The sequence below is a fragment of the Diabrotica virgifera genome, chromosome 3, assembly GCF_917563875.1.
Source record: "Diabrotica virgifera virgifera chromosome 3, PGI_DIABVI_V3a".
Taxonomy (NCBI): domain Eukaryota; kingdom Metazoa; phylum Arthropoda; class Insecta; order Coleoptera; family Chrysomelidae; genus Diabrotica; species Diabrotica virgifera.
In genome coordinates this window covers 274818829-274837039 of record NC_065445.1, presented here as the reverse complement: position 1 = coordinate 274837039, position 18211 = coordinate 274818829, and the positions used below count along the sequence as shown (strand labels likewise).

Below are 18211 nucleotides of genomic sequence, written 5' to 3'. Positions count from 1 at the left end.
ATGTCTGACAAATAAGCCAATATTACTTGGGTACAATGTTTTTTGAAGGCCATGTTTAGCTCATTTTGCTTTTGATGTTCCAAGGTGATTACTTCATCTCAAAGGTCAAATAATCTTGCCAACATGTTTCCTTTTGAGAGTCGTCATCGTACTTCTGTATGAAGTAACAGTGTTTTGTGATCACTTTCTAAATCTTCACAAAGAGTTTTAAACAGTCGAGTATTCAACGCACTGTTTTTTTAATGTAGTACTTTAATACACAACTTTAAGACAGCCATAAGTTCATTTGGAAGGGTTTTTGCTGCCAAGGCTTGTCGATGTATAAAACAGTGTATCCCAATCACATCAGCATTTTTCTCTATTACTAATTGTAAATAGCCTGAGCGAAAACCAAGCATTGAAGGTGCGCCATCTGTACATAAACTGATCAGTTTTTGCCAAGAGAGTTCATGTTTGTCAAAAAACTCTCACACTGCTTTCATAACATTAATAGCTTTTGTTGTGGTCTCCAGTCTCCAACTCTGTAGAAAAGAGTAGCTCGTCTTTCATTCTTTTGTTTTGAATATACCGAACATAAACAATTAACTGATAACATTGTGATATGTCAGTACTCAATACTCTCGTCTAGTTGAATAGCAAAAAATGGCGATTATTCTACTGCATCAACTATCTAATTTGTATGTCTTCGGTCATATCATCAATGCGGCGTTTCACAGTGTTGTCGAAAAGAGGTATTTGAAGCGGTTAATTTTTAATTTTAGAAAAATAACTAAATTTAATTTAATGTTCAACTTCTTTCGCGCCCCCCCTGATATGTCCTCACGCCCCCCAGGGGGGGGGCGCCCCCCAGTTTGGGAACCCCTGATTTAGACAGAAGAAAACTGAGTTTGTTCCTATTTTAATAGTCCCAGTAGTTTTTTTTATCGTAAAATCTGAGATTTCTCTCGTTAAGTCTTCTATTCATTTCATTTTACAACTAGTATTGAGTATCAAGATCAGTGAGAATCTCAGGCACTTGCCAAGACATTTCTTGCTCTCAAAACCCTTTTAATATTCTTTAGTGCTTCGTTTTCTCTTCCAATAGCACATTTAAAATGATTTGAGAGTTTAGACTGTCTCCAATAGTCATCAACATATACTCCAATATCATTCGTAAACTCTTTACCTCTCTGACTTTTACATATTTAGTGAATTTCTCGCGGTAATATTTCTTTTTTTCATTCCATTTTACTACAGTATTGAATGCCAGGGTCAACATGATTCCTAGATAATCCCAGACACTGTTGCCAAGACCTCTCCTGTCTTCAAAACCCTTTTTAAAGTTTCTTTGTGTACACGTGTAGTGACACAAAAGATTTCTCATTACTAATTCATTTGAAACAGAACCCAGACACCAAATACCTAATCCCAATTGCGCTTCTTCAGATATTTCAATGAATTTTGAATTCATATTATTCATTTGAAAACTTTCATTTAAAAAGAGAAGTTTTCTAGAAATGTTAATGAACGAAAACTATCATAGATGATATTTAATACAATCGTGAACAAAGGTATATTTTCGAACTAAAATCATCTGAGCAATTACGGTTTGTTAAGGACTCTTAAGCAAAGTCCGTTCTAAAAATATTCCTCATTGCAGAGGACGGGTCCTGGCCTGAAGAAGCATATAATCTAATAGCAGATGTTGCAAAAGGATCGATAATGTATACGCAAGTAGCAGATTATACCGAAGACGGACTTCCATTGGTATTGATCTATGCAGTCATAGGAAGCCAGGTAAAGTATACTTTAGTTTAGTCAATTAACATTGACACTCGAGCTTGTTTCAGTGCTCAATAACGTCACAAACACCATTCGTTGATGCTGATCAAAACATCTTATTTTGGTTGTATACTATACAAGATGACACGGTAAGCTGCTTCCTCTGTAATTCCCGAAACGTCGACAGTGTGACATCATTGGCAACGTTTCGGAAATTAATGACCGAAGCAGTTTCAATTTATTTTAAATGTAGAGGTATTATGGTAGTATTTGGATAAGTAGTAAAATCTTATGTTTGTATAATAATATATATGTAGTTGGAAGTCGCAGAGTAAATATGTACTATTTCAAATAGTATATAGTTACTGTTAGGGTGTCATCTTTACTGTATACTTTTGACAGATTTACTTGTCATTAGCACCTGATCTTTCTGATTTCTCCCTCAAATCCTTTGCCACATAGTCCTTCCATGTTGTCTACGGTTTTCTTCTACCTCTCTTTCCCTCAACTTCTAACAGCTAATCCTTAATGTCACATAGTTCTCAATTATACAGTATGTCTCTGTAAGTTGTATCCATATGGAAAACTTTTTTATTATTAATTTTACGAAAAAAAGTTATTCTTCATAAAAAGCTCTGCATGGTCCAAAACCTAATATTTAACCATCAAATATAAATTTTTTTGAATATTATACGAGATATGTCAAAAAGTTTGAATTTCACTCAAGAGTAAAGTAGCTTTATATATTTCACAAGATTGAAAATTGCTATTATGAAAAGTTGTTTGGAATTAAAACTATATTGTAGTAAGCAATTACATCCTTCTAATTGAAAAAATTTTTTTTTGAAAAATTATGGATAACTAACGTTATTTTCAGTTATTTCAATTCAGATAATTCTTTTATTATTAATTTTACGACAAAAAGTGATTCTTAATAAAAAGTTCTGCAAGGTCTAAAACCTAAAATACAACCATCTTATGTCAAATTTTATCAATTTTATACGAGGTATGTCAAAAAATATGAATTTCGCTCAAGAGTAAAATACGTTTATTTTTCACAACATCGAAAATTGTTATTATGAAAAGTTATTTAGAATTAAAAACTATGTTTCAGTATGTAATTACATCCTAATTGCAATATTCTGAACTATAAAGGTACTTTACTTTTGATCTAAATTTATCTTTTTTGACATACCTCGTATAAAATTAATAAAATTTGATATAAGACGGTTGTATTTCAGGTTTTATACCACCTAGAACTTTTTATTAAGAATCACTTTTTTTCGTAAAATTAATAATAAGAGTTATCAGTTATTCAGAATTGAAATAACTGAAAATAATGTTAGTTATCCATAATTTTTCAAAAAAAAATTTTTTTCAATTAGAAAGATGCAATTGCATATTAGAATATAGTTTTTAATTCCAAGCAACTTTTCATAAAAGCAGTTTTCAATATTGTGAAAAATAGAGCTACTTTACTCTTGAGTGAAATTCAAACTTTTTGACATACCTCGTATAATATTCATAAAATTTTATATCTGATAAATGAATCTTGAGTTTTGGACCATGCAGAACTTTTTATAAAGAATAACTTTTTTTCGTAAAATTAATAATAAAGTTTTCTATATGGATACAACTTACAGGGGCATACTGTATGTCTCACTGAACAAACCATTCCTGTCTTTGTTCTGGAACCTTTTTTGAGACTGAGACTTCCAGTATTAAATTCTTATTTGTGGACCCACAACGTATGTCTCCCCTCTCTGGTGTTCTTCATTTTCTGTCCTAAATTTCTACTAAAAATATATCAGTCAATAAATATGTATCATATCGCCAGGTCGGAAGAAGAATGACTAACTGCCAAAAGCAAAACTCTCCAGAAGAGCAAAAAAACTGAAATAATTAAAATATTGATTAAATGAAGAGTAATCGTCCAGGGCGTTTATTCTTACAATGGTAGCTTGTGTTTTCAACCCTCTCTGCAGTTATGTCATTGTTTATCTTAAAATTTAAGTAAGAACAAAAAAAGGTTACCAAATGGGAGAAAAACAACTTAAAATAATCTGCTATGCAGACGACGCAATTCTAATATCTCAAAGTGAAGATGATTTACAACGTATGCTGCATGAATTTAATATAACCGCTAGAAAATTTAACATGTTAATTTCCCCCAAAAAAAAAACTAAATGCATGGTTATAACAGCAAATCTAATAAGGTGTAAATTAGAGCTGGAGGGTCAAGTAATAGAACAAGTCATGGAGTTTAAATATCTAGGCATTACTATCTAGCTACGGAAAGCTCGAAACAGAAGTGGAAGATCAGGTGAATAAAGCAAACAGAGCCGCAGGTTGCCTGAATGAAACAATATTATAGAGAAATAAAAACATCGGAAAAGAAGTGAAAGGCAGAATTTACAAAACAGTCATCAGACCAATAATGACATACGCGGCAGAAACACGACCTGATACAGAAAGGACAAAAAGAATACTAGAAACAGCAGAGATGAACACACTGTGAAAAATCGTTGGCAAGACACTGGGGGATAGAGCTAGATTCAGATTCGTTTATTCATGTCAATAACACAAGTGTTTAACACATGTCAAATAAAATTACACAAAGATTTGGACGCAATACAAATTAAAAAGATGCACAATACGACTAAGAGTATTAATAACATTAAATACTAACATTAAAATCACATTAAATTTGATTACATTAACAATGGACATTGCTTAAAGTCATAAAATCCTAAAATTTAAATGCAAGAAATTCCTCATTACTATAAAAAACATTTTCTAACAAAATATCTTTAATTGTACTCTTAAATTGATTTAATGGAAGACACTTTAAACTATCTGGAAGTTTGTTGAAAAATTTAATAGCCCAGTATCCTGGCCCAGTTTGACACCTCCTCAATCTCCAGTAGGCTGGCACGAGATGGTGTTTATATCGGGTGTCATGTTGGTGTATGTTCTCATGGGTTTCAAAGTGCGCCCCTCCCCTCTTGATAAACATTAGGTTCTCAAGTATATATAGAGATGGAACAGTGAGAATTCTTAGGGACCTATATGCTTGCCTACAATCATCCCTATACCAAAGACCAGCAAGAACTCTAACTGCCTTACGCTGCCAACCAAAGACTGTCAACATTTCTGCTGAATGACCCCAGACTAAAATGGCATAGGCTAGATGAGACTGAAAAATTGCATGGTACACTGTTATTAAGACTTTATGTGAAACATTAGGTGCCAGATTCCTGAGTACAAACAGATTTTTTGCTAGCTTTTTACTTAGACTGTTGATATGTTCACCCCATTGAAGCTTGGGATCTAATAATACACCCAGAAATCTGACACTGCTCATACCATCATTTACATGATGTGTGTCTCTGAGAGAAAAAACAACTCTGTTGGTTTTTGCTGCATTGAGCAGTAATTGGTTTACGCAAAACCATTCATTGGTCACTGACTGTGCAGACATAGAACCCTCAAGCGACTCCCCAAGTGTATCAGTTGTAAAAGACACTTGTAAGCTAGAAGTAGATGCAAGGTGGACAACATTAATAACTGGGTGAAAAACAGAAGAGTAGAATGGAATGGCCACATAAGCCGAATGACAACAAATAGAGTAGTAAGGACGGCGAAAGACGGTTCCCCAATAGGAAGACAATCAGTGGGTAGACCACGAAGAAGATGGAATGACTACTTACTGGAGGCACATTGAAAAACAGACCGAGTCATGTGTACATAAAAAGAAGAAGAAGAAGGAAATTTTAAAAAACCTTTTTAAATATTTAGTATGGCGTTTATTCTCTTCATCCTCCCTTTTTCAATCCTATCTACAGTTGCGTCATTGTGCATCTGAAACAAGGTCTAAAATGGGATGTATTTTTAGTGCACATAGTTACAGTTCTGTCGTTTTTGTATCATATGTACGTACACAGTATTTTAGAAGTTAATTACGCAATAAACAGGAATTGACAAAATTTGCAGTTACGCCATTGTTCTTCCGGGACAGCGATATTGTTTTAAATTTTTAAATTATTTTCAGTTGATTTATTGCTTTCTCTCAATTTGTGTTTGGTTGCTTTTGTTATCTATCTGTTAAAAAGATATATTTAATTCATCATCATTCAACCCGGATCTATCCACTACTGGATATGGGTCTCCCTCAGTATTTTCCATGTATTTCTGTTTTGTGCTATTTGCATCCAATTTTTGTCGATCCGTTTTATGTCATCACACCATCTTGTTGGCGGACGACCTCTACTTCGATATGCTTCTTGATATATTTACATACTTGAGAGCAAATACTTCAACTGGAAAAAGCTAGGATGGTGTTCCAAACAAAAAAATATGTGAAACAATTCAATAGCTATTAAAGATCCATTCCTCTTCAGCCTAATCTTCAATTTTGTTTTTAGGCATTGCTTGTATGGTTTGAAATATTAAATTTTTTATTATTATTTCAAATAAAAGTGCATACTTTCAAGAATACTCTCTGAAAATTTCAAAATAATCGGAGTAAAATTACCAGATAGGGGACACCCATAAACTACGTCGTTGAAAAGGGGGAGGGGAGCCTTTGCTTATTACGACGGTATAGGGGGGAGGGGGCCATGAGTGCACATCCGACGTCGTTTGATGTTCACGAATATAAAAAAATTACCCTATTTTAGAATTAAAAAGAATTAGTAGGTATATTACTTTTATCGCAAACTTTTCATTTCGTTTTTATCACTCACAGTCTTAATAATAATAAAACATTGTTCTATGTATTTAAACAAACGCTTCTATAAAGAACAACGTCTGTAAGCAATAAATATTAAACTGTTCATTTATTTACTGAATACTCTGTGAAACAACTCTACAAGAATGAATAGAAATAAAATATTCTGTTATATTTAGTAAGTACATTGTATTTATACTTAATAAAAAAATGGTATTGAAATCAAAACAAAATAAGTATCAAGATTTACATGATGCAGTTAAGAAAGCATATCGGAACTCCGATAAAAGTATTGTCTTTTATCCCAATAAAGCTAATTAGTTGTACAGTAAATTGAGAGAAAAAAGTACGCGGATATTAATGAACTACACAGTAAGTAAATAAATGTTGATAGCTGACTTTAAAAAATCCAGAAATATCATGGAATTTAAAAAAAAATCACTATAAAGGGGGGCCATGAGTTGCAATTGCGACGTCGATATGAGGGGGGGTCAACTGTAGACGACGCTTTACGACGGAAGGGGGGAGGGTATCAAAAAGTCCAAAATTTTTACGACGTAGTTTATGGATGTTCCCAATTACAGCGTGTTGAATATCTCTACCTTCGACTCGCTTTGCCGCGACTTCGCGCCACCACGCTTGAGCGTAGTGAGAAACGTTAAACAACTGTTCGCTTTCTCTGTTGTAGATTACTCCTCGATTCAAAAAACATATTCCAATGTGCATCACTTTACGATTTGGCAGACAAATAAGAACATGCAGTTGTTAAACTTTAAACGCATTTTTCTGAAAACTGCTTTTTCAAATGCGGTGGACATTGTAACTGAAAAACTTCTCGGTCGATCTACCTGATATTTTGCACAGATTTACTTTAGACATTTCATGAGGTAACAACGTCGAGATATTTTTCTTTTTTTGCTTATTTTTTGTTCAACAATAATAAATCTGTTGATTTTCACAAAATTTTTTACCAAAAATTTCATTTTTTGATTTCTGAGTGATACCAAAAATTCAAAAATCATTAAAAATAAAAAACTCGACGTTGTGACCTCGTGAAACTCATAAGCTAATTAAATCTCTTTGAATTTTTTGTTTCGTATGATCGAGTGACGAGTTCTGATGTCCACCGCAAAATCCATTTTTTTGTGAGCTGCCTGTCAAAATTTGTCACTAATGACTTATTTTTCAATATTTTGGATTGAATTTTTTTCTAAATATTCTTTGAATTTTACTTAATATGCTTATTTCATTTAAAAATAAAATAATTGTACCATAGCTTCGAAAAAAATTCACAAAAATATGCTTGATATGTTGATTTCAAACCATACCTCCCCCTTAAGATATTTTATACCAATTTTCATATTGCCCAAATAACTTTCTGTGTCAACATCTATATTTAGTCTAGCCCCGAACTATAAACTGTTGTTTGTACGTTTATAGTCCGACAAGACGAAATGTTGTAAATATTTTGCAGGGTTGCAAGATTTATCTGTATGTTCGTTTTTTGTAGTTCCAACTGTGCACTTACACAATTGTGATTAAATTTATTTATCTAAGTAAAAAATATTTGTCCAACAACTGTTTTTCTACCGTCTCATAAGGGCATAATTAAATTGGACTTACAAAACCGTTTTTTGCAGGGTGTAGTATTCCTAAACCAGCACTTGGTAGATAACGGTTACGCCGTATGGTTACAACAGACCGACACTCAGACCCATCGCCAGGAAATCACAGAAGGAGCCGTAGGCGGCATAACGGCATGATTCGTCGTGCCACCCTTTCGTTTTTACCCACAATGGGTCTGTTTTAGTCACTTGGTTATTCACTAATCAAGCACTCGTTATATATATATTTTTTTCTTGTCGCAAGTTTGTTCTTTAGTCACCGAAAATATTTTTATATATAGTTCTCGAAAACATTTTTTAAATAATCGACTTTAACTATCTGGTATCGATAATTTAGTTACATATTTAGAGCAGAGAAAACACTAAAATGAAATCAAAAAGTGATTTTATTATACTAACATACAAGATAGGCAACTTTAATTGTTTAACATTTTGCTACAAAAAGGGTACACATAATTTATTGTGGTTATCAAAAAACTTTGCATGCTGTTATAAAATACGTAGGCACCACCAATTTTGACGTGAGAAATTTAAAGATATAACAAACCATGAATTAAGTGATTAACACGTTCACTGCCACGTTGGTCCTGCAGGACCAGCATTGATGCTGCCTCAACAGGCTACATTCGCCCGATAGGGCCAACATCTTTGACGGAGAATTCCCCAAAATTCTGAGCTGTTTTAAGAAGTTCACTTAGAGACAAAGCTGTCTTATAGAATACATAACATCATTAACAGAAGTTAATAAGCATTCACTTCTTTGACTCCTTTCTCAACGATTTCAAGCAGATGAAAGAAATAAATATAAGCACTTCGTTTAGTTCTTCAATTGTTCAATCTCAGAAACAAGACAATCAAAAGCCGACTTTGAAATAACTTCCAATAACAGCAGTACCCAAAATTTTAACAGGACAGCCTCTCTTAAAGAATATACTACCGACATGGCACAAATAGTCACTTTTCAAACTATTCCAGAACAAACTGCCATTACTGAAACTGTAATCTCTACATCGCCCGTACTTCTTAGCATTCCTCGCCCACAAATAGTACAAGGGTCCAATACTTTGATTATTTTAAGTCCTGCTCCATCTGCACAAAATGTTTTAGTCTCTGCTCCAACTCTGAAAACTGTCAATTTGCCTCCACCTTTAGTTACTGCAAATGTAACTCCAGTACAGCGATGCACCTACAGTGGGATTGGCAAACATACCATCCCCAACTATTATACAGATTCAAGGTGAACTCAACCTGAACTTTTAAATTCTCTAAACTTACCCCAGGCAGAAACTATTCCAGTTTAAACCACTCCAACTTCAGCTATCCACAAACTGATTGTGTTGACAGTTGACATATTAGATATAGGTTATGTTATGTGGCACCGGACCAATGGCGCACGTAAATAATAACTTATCTCACTGGGCCGCACTGCCCCAATGGTACCAACGTTTTTATATCACGGCTCACTAGTGCTCAATGTAAAAGATATGTTTGGCGTACTTTTGAATAACATGATCGAAGAGGATAAGCAAAGGATGAATTAAAGAAAGGTAATATTTACCAACCAGATCCTTCCGATTCCAGACAATCTTCAAAAGGGGCAAGTATCAATGTAAGGACATATATTAAAAAATATGTCTGGCAACGAACGTGTTAAATAAGGTTATGTGTTAAAAATATTAAGAATAATAAAAAAATATTTTAAGTAATCCTTAAATTCTTGTTCAAACACTAATGCTTTAGCAATTTTAATATTCGAAATTTCAGAAATACTAAAAAGTTGTCAAAAATGTCATTTGTATGATTTTCAGTGTCATTGTCAAATGTCATTTTCAAATGGCAAATGTCATTTTTACGATTTAAAACTTTGACTACTCTTTATATATTAAAATTATTTAACAAAACGCATAGAAAGAAATTAAGAAATTGTGATTAAAGAACAAACTTCAAACAATTGATGTTAATCTTTATATTGTGAATTAATTGATAGTGCAGTTAGCTGTAGCTGTTTTATCGACGCGATGATTTTTGTCCCGCTTTTATAAGAAAAACTGATTTATATTGTTAACTAGATGATTTAATATTTTATGTACTATTTTAAGGTTAGTTTGCACGACTGTCAAATATAGAATATATCCTGACATTCAAGTTTTACTTGCTTTCTTTAGGTTGGTAGTCGCTATAGGGGCGTAATTTTTGTTGTACTATTACTATAGGTTGGCGAAACTGCACTTTGTAAAGATTGCAATTGTGATTTTCATTTTTTTTTTTCATCAAATATCTCATTCGAAACAAAACAGGTAAAGTATGTGTTGTAATTTGTGTTTGGTGTCACATTATGAAGTAAATTCAGAAAATTTTCAATCAAAAATATCGTACGCAGAAATGCTATTTCTGGGATATAATCTAACTTAATCTAGTTAAATGAGATTAAAATAGATAATATTAGTGTATCAGTAGAAAATACTAACGTTGGCAATCTCTACGTTGAGAAATAAGAAGAAAGTCTAGTATATGTGACACTAAGAGCTGACATCTAGTGACTAGTTGCGGCTTCCTAATGTGATTCTAAATATACACTTCTCTAACTTTATAATTATCCTATATAAATTATGTAAATATCTACAGGCGGACTGTAAACTAGTTTATATTTAATTTATTTTTTTCTTATTTCAAATTATAGTGCTAATGGACTAAAATATTTTACTGCTCATCACTATTACTGGATCTATGTATTTCTAAATGCCATATTGTGGTCCTTCGAACCGGATCAACGTTTAACGTTAAATGAGGTTTGCTACAATGTATCTGTACATTAAACCTGAGCCCTATAGTTGCTTTGTTTCATCATGCTCTATTCTGATTTCACGGAAACATGAGAAACTAATGTACTTACTTATAGCTTAACACTATAATGGAAAGATGTTACCAATAATATAATCTCAATATATATTTTATAGCGAATTAGACGGCTTAAATTTTTACTCTGCTCCAATTTTTTTTTCCTTTTACTATCGACCTCTATATATCCAAATCTTTTCTATCCCTTCCTTCACATCATTGTCCTACTAACAATGAAAATAAAAATTGGTTCGCCTTTTCACTATATAATATTAAAAAGATTCGTTTTTGAACGCATTTACATTTTGTTTACTGTTTTTCACCATTCTCACAATTGTTTCTTTATATTGTTTTTTCTCCTTCAAATTTTTGATATAGCATAATTTCTGATAACCTGTTTCAGCTTGTCCACTGCTAGTCCCCCTGTAAGTAACAAGAAACTATTTTATTAAAATTTTCAAAATCTTTTATGACTACACTTTATATTACCAACCTTATATTCTAGTTTACAAGTCTTTGCTTAAATTATCTCCCCATCTTTCGAAATGGTACAAAAATATAAAACAGTTTATTATCTATCACAACAGATATTCATTATAAAATATCAAATTTGAGCAAGCTATAGATACACTAGTGTTAAAAACACATCGTGGGTTGTTTTTGCGCAAATTTAAAACGTTATTCTTATATAGATAGGTCAAATGCTTATCATTGTAACTGTTATTGCAAAAAAATCTTTTTGGAAAGATGGGAGGCTAAATATAATATGAACCGTATTTAAAACCCGTGAAGGAGAAGAATTTTTGACTGATCCAGTTTACTTACATTACGAATATTCTATACTTTGTGTTTTGCTCAAACTATTCGTATTCTTTGAGACACAAATATGAAATAGACGTACTCAAAACAGTTCCAAAATGATCTTCCAGATGTGAGAACAAGGCTGGTAGGTTTACTTTGCATTATTGCCAACATTATTTGAAGTATGTAGTTTTTGTCTGTTAATTTTATATATTTGAAGCAGAAATGAAATCTAACTGAATGGATTTGGAAGATGCATCTACTATTTTTCAATATACTAGTAGAGTTATACAGAGTGAGTCTGTAATTTGGAATACATTCAATATCTTAAATATTAATCGTTTTTTTTTAAATGCTCAGACTCATCGATTAGTATTTCAAATTGTCCTTTTTGACATACAATATTAATATATACAGGGTGTCCCAATTTAGAGATATTATGTCATCGTTGATTTGCTTAAATGGCAACACTGACATTTTGATAGCTATTTTGATCGGGTGTGTAAAGTTATACATAACTGCAAAATATCAAATTTTTATTCTTTACCATTTACAAAATAATAAAAAATAAAGTTATGTCTGTGATTTGGAATAAATTCAATAATTCAAATAATAATTGTTTTTTTTTTGAAAAATTCTCAGACCCGTCGATTAGTATTTCAAATTGTCATTTTTGACATACAATAATAATGTTTACAGGATGTCACAATTTAGAGATATAACGTCATCGTTGATATTCTTAAATGGCAACACTGGTATTTTGATAGCTATTTTGATAGTGTGTGCAAAGTTATACATAACTGCAAAATTTCAAATTTTTATTCTCTACCATTTACAAGATAATAAAAAATAAAGTTATGAAAATCAAGTAATCAAATAATAATTTTAATAATCATTTCAATTAAGCAAATGCTCATAATGTTGCCCTCAATTATTGTCAAATAGTCAATGGCCAACATTATGATCATTTGCTTAATTGAAATAATTAAATTCAAAATTATTATTTGATTACGTGTTTTTTATAACTTTGTTATTTTTTATTATCTTGTAAATGGTAGGGAATAAAAATTTGAAATTTTTCAGTTATATATAACTTTACACACCCTATCAAAATAGCTATCAAAATGACAGTGTTGCCATTTAAGAAAATAAACAATGACGTCATATCTCTAAATTGTGACACCCTATATGCATTGCTATTGTATATCAAAAATGACAATTTGAAATATTAATCGACGGGTCTGAGCATTTTTCAAAAAAACTATTAGTATTTGATTTATTGAATTTATTCCAAAGTACAGACATAACTGTTATTTTTTATTATCTTATAAATGGTAGAGGATAAAAATTTGATATTTTGCAGTTATGTATAACTTTACACACCCTATCAAAATAGTTATCAAAATGACAGTGTTGCCATTTAAGAAAATCAACGATGACGTCATATCTCTAAATTGGGACACCCTGTATACATTATTATTGTATGTCAAAAAGGACAATTTGAAATACTAATCGACGGGTCTGAGCAATTTTCAGAAAAAAACAGTTAGTGTTTGAGATATTGAATTAATTCCAAATTACAGACTCACCTGTATATACAAATTCAGCAATTTATAGTAGTTTTAAATAAGGTTACAGTGATGTGTGTATCAGCAACAAAATGGAGGATAGTAAGTTACTGTTTCTTGATATTAATGTGTTAGAGACTCATTTAACATTTAAAAAAAGAGCTAAAGTATCATTCATAAAATACCAAAATGTAGATACCATTCTAAAGTGTCGTCGTGCTATTGGAACGCTTTTTGGGTACGTCTATCGAAACTTGTATTAAACAAATGTATATAATTACTGTCCTTTGTGTTGTATTTAATTATTGGTAACGGTAAAGCCTGTATATATTTGTTTGGTTCGATTTAAACCGATGGCGCAGATGTTATTTTTTTCTTTGAGAATATAGTTTTATTTTTTAGTTGATGCTTCGGTTTTGTTGATGAGTAGCAGAAGTTGGTAGTAGCTTCAGACATGCAAATTACTGAATTTGAGTTGATACGTGCACCGAAACAACGATTTATGTTACATGTTGCCAATATGTAACATAAATCATTGTTCCAGTGCACACTTCAATTATCTAAATTTAGGAAAACTACAAATTTTGAATAGAAATCGTGTGTTAAGAAAATGTAATACAAATAAAGGACAATTCTTGTGTTAATAGGAACAGTGGCTTGAAAGACTGTCGAGTCCTAGACTGTGAATAAAAGTGATCTAAATCGCCCTGAGGTCTTCAAAATGTGGTGCTATAGTAGAATTTTAAAAGTTTATGGTGGAGAAGATTCGAAACTCCACAATATACTCTAAGAGGCAGCGCTGAAAAATTTCTCTGAATTTACTAAAGCTGGTTATTTCACAGTTGAGTACTGTGATTGTGTAGAGAAACATACAGCGGTAGGTCAAGCGAAACATAGAACAGGTGGTACTGACAGCTTGTCAAAGTTGCTTACTTGCGGAGGTAATTAAATCCATTTAGTAAGGCTGAAAATCAGTACACACATTCTAAATTGAATAAGAATAAAAGTTATTATAGTCGGTCAGCTGTATGATGGGACAGAGCTGGTCGGTCGGCCCCAATGAATGTACAATGTTATTCACTATATTTTGACCCCCCTCTAAACTGCTGTATTTACAGAATTAAAAAAAATGTAAAATACAAAACTTAATCAATTTTTAAATTATGATTTTTTGACATATATACCATACTAATGACGTCATCCATCTGGGCGTGATGACGTAATCGACTATTTTTTTTAAATGAGAATAGGGATCGTGTGCTAGCTCATTTGAAAGGTTATTCAGTTCCCTATTCAGTAATATAAACATTAACATGATTGTTTATACAGAGTGTCAAAAAGAAATTTTTTAATTAAAATAATTGTTTAATTAATAATTCAAAACATTTTTTTGAACACCCTGTATAAATAACGATCTTAATGTTTATATTACTGCATAGAGAATTAAATAACCTTTCAAATGAGCTAGCACACGACCCCTATTCTCATTTAAAAAAATAGTCAATTACGTCATCACGCCCAGATGGATGACGTCAATAAACGCTATTATTATTATTATACGTCAAAAAATCATAATTAAAAAATCGAATAACTTTGTATTTTACATTTTTTTCTAATTCTGTAAATAAAGCAGTTTAGAGGGCGGTCAAAATATAGTGAATAACCCTGTACATTCATTGGGGCCGACCGACCGACTCTGTCCCGTCATACAGCTGACCGACTATAATAACTTTTATTCTTATTCAATTTAGAATGTGTGTACTGATTTTCAGCCTTAGTAAATAGATTTAATTACTTCCGCAGGTAAGCAAGTTTGACAAGCTGTCATTACCACCTGTTCTACGTTTCGCTTGACCGACCGCAGTATGGTTCTCTACACAATCACAGTAATCAACTGTGAAAATACCCAGCTTTAGTAAATTCAGAGAAATTTTTCGACGCTGCCTCTCCGTATAATACTAGAACGTCTCAGCAAGACTACTGAGATTATAAAGAACATCAATAACAGAAAGCTGGAGTACTTAGAACATGTAATGAGATGTGTCAAATATGCTAAATAATGTAATGAGATGTGTCAAATATGCTAAAAAATATGCAAGGGAAAATAGCAGAAAGAAAAAAACTTTATAGTTGAAAAACTTGCGTGATTGGTATAGTATTGATACAAGCATTCTATTTAGGGTGGCAGTCAGTGGTGTCATGGTGCGGGAACGCCGTTCCGGCACTGGTTAAGAAAAGAAAAAAAATAAATAGAGAATTTGGGTTTTGTAAACAAAAATTAGCAGTGCGTTCCGGCACTGCTAATTTTGCCATGACACCACTGGTGGCAGTGAATAAAATTAAGATAGCTATGATGGTAACCAACGTTCTGAAAGGACTTGGTACATGAAGAAGAAGAAGGACTCTCATCACCACTGTTAACACCATTTTAAATAATGGTCAAATGATGTGACATCACATGTGAATTTAATGAACTACAGTAGAACCCCGCAAATCCGAACTAATTGGGGGGACAGCCTGTTCGGATTCCGAAAAGTTCGGATTATCCGAAAGTTAGCCTTAACTAGTAGTTCAAAGCTTTCATTGTGATATTGAGTAGCCAAACGTTCTCGCAAGAGTGTGGACAATATTTTTGGACTCCAAGTTGACTACGAGAGAACCAAAGTAAGTTTGTGTTTAACCTTTATAAACACTTTATAAACCTATATATTAAAGTATAATATTTATTTTTAAGAAATTTTAAATGTCAAAGTCCTAGTAATCCTACATTGTCCAATTTTCTGGCTTTACTCTGTATAATAAACATGTTATTGTTCGGATTTACGGGGTTCTACTGTATATCACCCAATTATGAATTATTGCCATAAAGGAAGATAATATCTAGACTAACAGTTCTGAAGTAAGGAAAGATGGAGTAAAGAAGTGATATCTGAAAATAGAATACAAGCAAAAGAAATAAAGGAAGAACGATAGTAAGTTAAGGAGCTGAAATAGCCAAAACATTGTATAAAAAGAATGTTAATCAGAAAAATCTTGAGACATATCGAGGAACTGTTAAATTAAGTCTGGGTACAAGTTGAGTTTTATCTATTGATATTTTGCAGAACTAGAGAAATATAAGAAAAATATTGTATCTGCTTCTAAGACAAATGCAATTTTACAGGAAACGTACAAGGAAAATGAGAACCAGGAAGGCGAAGGATTTTCCGACTGAAAAATCTACATATTTTATGTGGCTCAACACAACAGCCACAAATCTTTTCAGAGCATCAGTTTGCAAAGTACAGATTGCCATGAGGGTCGCCAACATCCGAAACGAATAAGCACTACGAGAAGAGGAAGTCTTACATTATTATTGCCCTTATCGTGAAATTTCACAAAAGTGAGTGTATCGAAAGAAAAAAAAAAGAATATGTTTGGTTTAATTCTCTTTTGAATTGTTATTACTGTTTTTTTATGTACATAATCGTAGAATTTATTGCTTTTATTAGTAATTTTGTGTAAAATTATAATTTTACCATATCTTAAGTTACTACCAACTATGTTCTTTCTTTCTTTTTTATTTCTTCAAATTTCTTTCCTCACACACAATTTTACCATCGAACTATGAAGATTTGTCGAAATTTGTCGTGTCGGGAGATGAATAGGTTATAACTGCTGTATTTTTTTTATTTTATTTTTTTATATAAGATGACTTATTGCTCTTATTTATTGATACCTATATAGATGTATAAGTGAATTAATCATATTTATTATGTAAATAAAGCGAAACTTCTATTAAAAGTGTCAAAATCGTAGTCATGTAAGTGTTTTCTGGGTATTTATCATTGTTGCTTAACTACTTACTGGAAATAGTCATAACTTTTGGTCTCGTTCTGTTCTTCTCATTCTCTTCAATCTTGAACATCAGTAGCTTGTCCAATCTCAAATTTTTTAGGCGTATTTTTTTACATCATTTTGCATTTAGTCATCTTTATCCTTCGTGACATATTTTTGTTGGTTTTTGGGTCTGTCCACAAGATGTTTAGTACAGTAATATATAACGAAGATACATTTTAACCAGACAAAATCGAACATATAGTGAATTTTTTATCTATTGAACGCCTGATATTGTCATGTTCTATTCACAACTCTTCTATTTGATTTATTTCTTCACTACAAATATGTACTATTATATAACTTTGATGAAATTAATTTACTATTTTGTTAAGCAGGAGTATAAAAGGTGTTGTTTCCTTTCTCTACAGTGACATAAAGTGTATTAAATTTGTGGCTAACTGAACGAAGGATAGAAAATTGTTAGATAAGTTTTGATTATTTCCATTCTTTGAATTGACCACCATTTTTCAAGTATCTACTTAGTTATTTAAGAGCGTTATTCATATATATGTTATTAACCTTTTTATTTTTAGGTAGTTTTGTTTTTAGATTATATTTACATAGTTAGCGTTTTGTACATAAGACATACTTGTAATATATATAATGTTTTGGATTGACATATAAACCCAAAAAACTAAAATTAGTCTTTTTTTTCTTGAAGTCTAATAAACAGATCATTGTAGTTATTACATACAGGTGTAGCAAAAGTAAGTATTTATTATCTGATGACGATATCTCATGGAGAAATGCTCAAGTTATATCTTATGGTTCGGATGTTCCAGAAGAAAATTGAGTCTTTTGGTGAGGATTATTTTAGTGGGAACTCATTACAGGTTAGAAAATTAGAATAAGGTCTTGAGAGTCTTGGAAGTCTTACAGGTAAGAGTGTGAAGCCAACAGATGCGCTTAAAAAAGGAGAGAACAATTCCTTGCATTCATGAGCCAGAGGAAAAAGCAAAGGCTGAAAGTACTAGGTGAAGGATATAAATTGTAGGGAAAAATAACACTAG

At 32.0% G+C, this 18211-nt stretch overlaps 1 protein-coding gene across 4 annotated transcripts in view; it reads left to right on the top strand.

Annotated features, from left to right (window-relative positions):
* LOC114326210 (KH domain-containing protein akap-1) overlaps positions 1-17841 on the top strand; it is a 205611-nt gene extending 187770 nt beyond the window's left edge. For all 4 annotated transcript variants that reach the window (XM_028274490.2, XM_050646190.1, XM_028274491.2 and 1 more), the window contains 2 exons: positions 1640-1776; positions 8131-17841. In XM_028274490.2, the coding sequence (XP_028130291.1) occupies positions 1640-1776; positions 8131-8253 (260 nt within the window). In that variant the 3' untranslated portion in view covers positions 8254-17841. The remainder of the gene's footprint in view (positions 1-1639; positions 1777-8130) is intronic.
* The last annotated feature ends 370 nt before the right edge of the window (positions 17842-18211 follow it).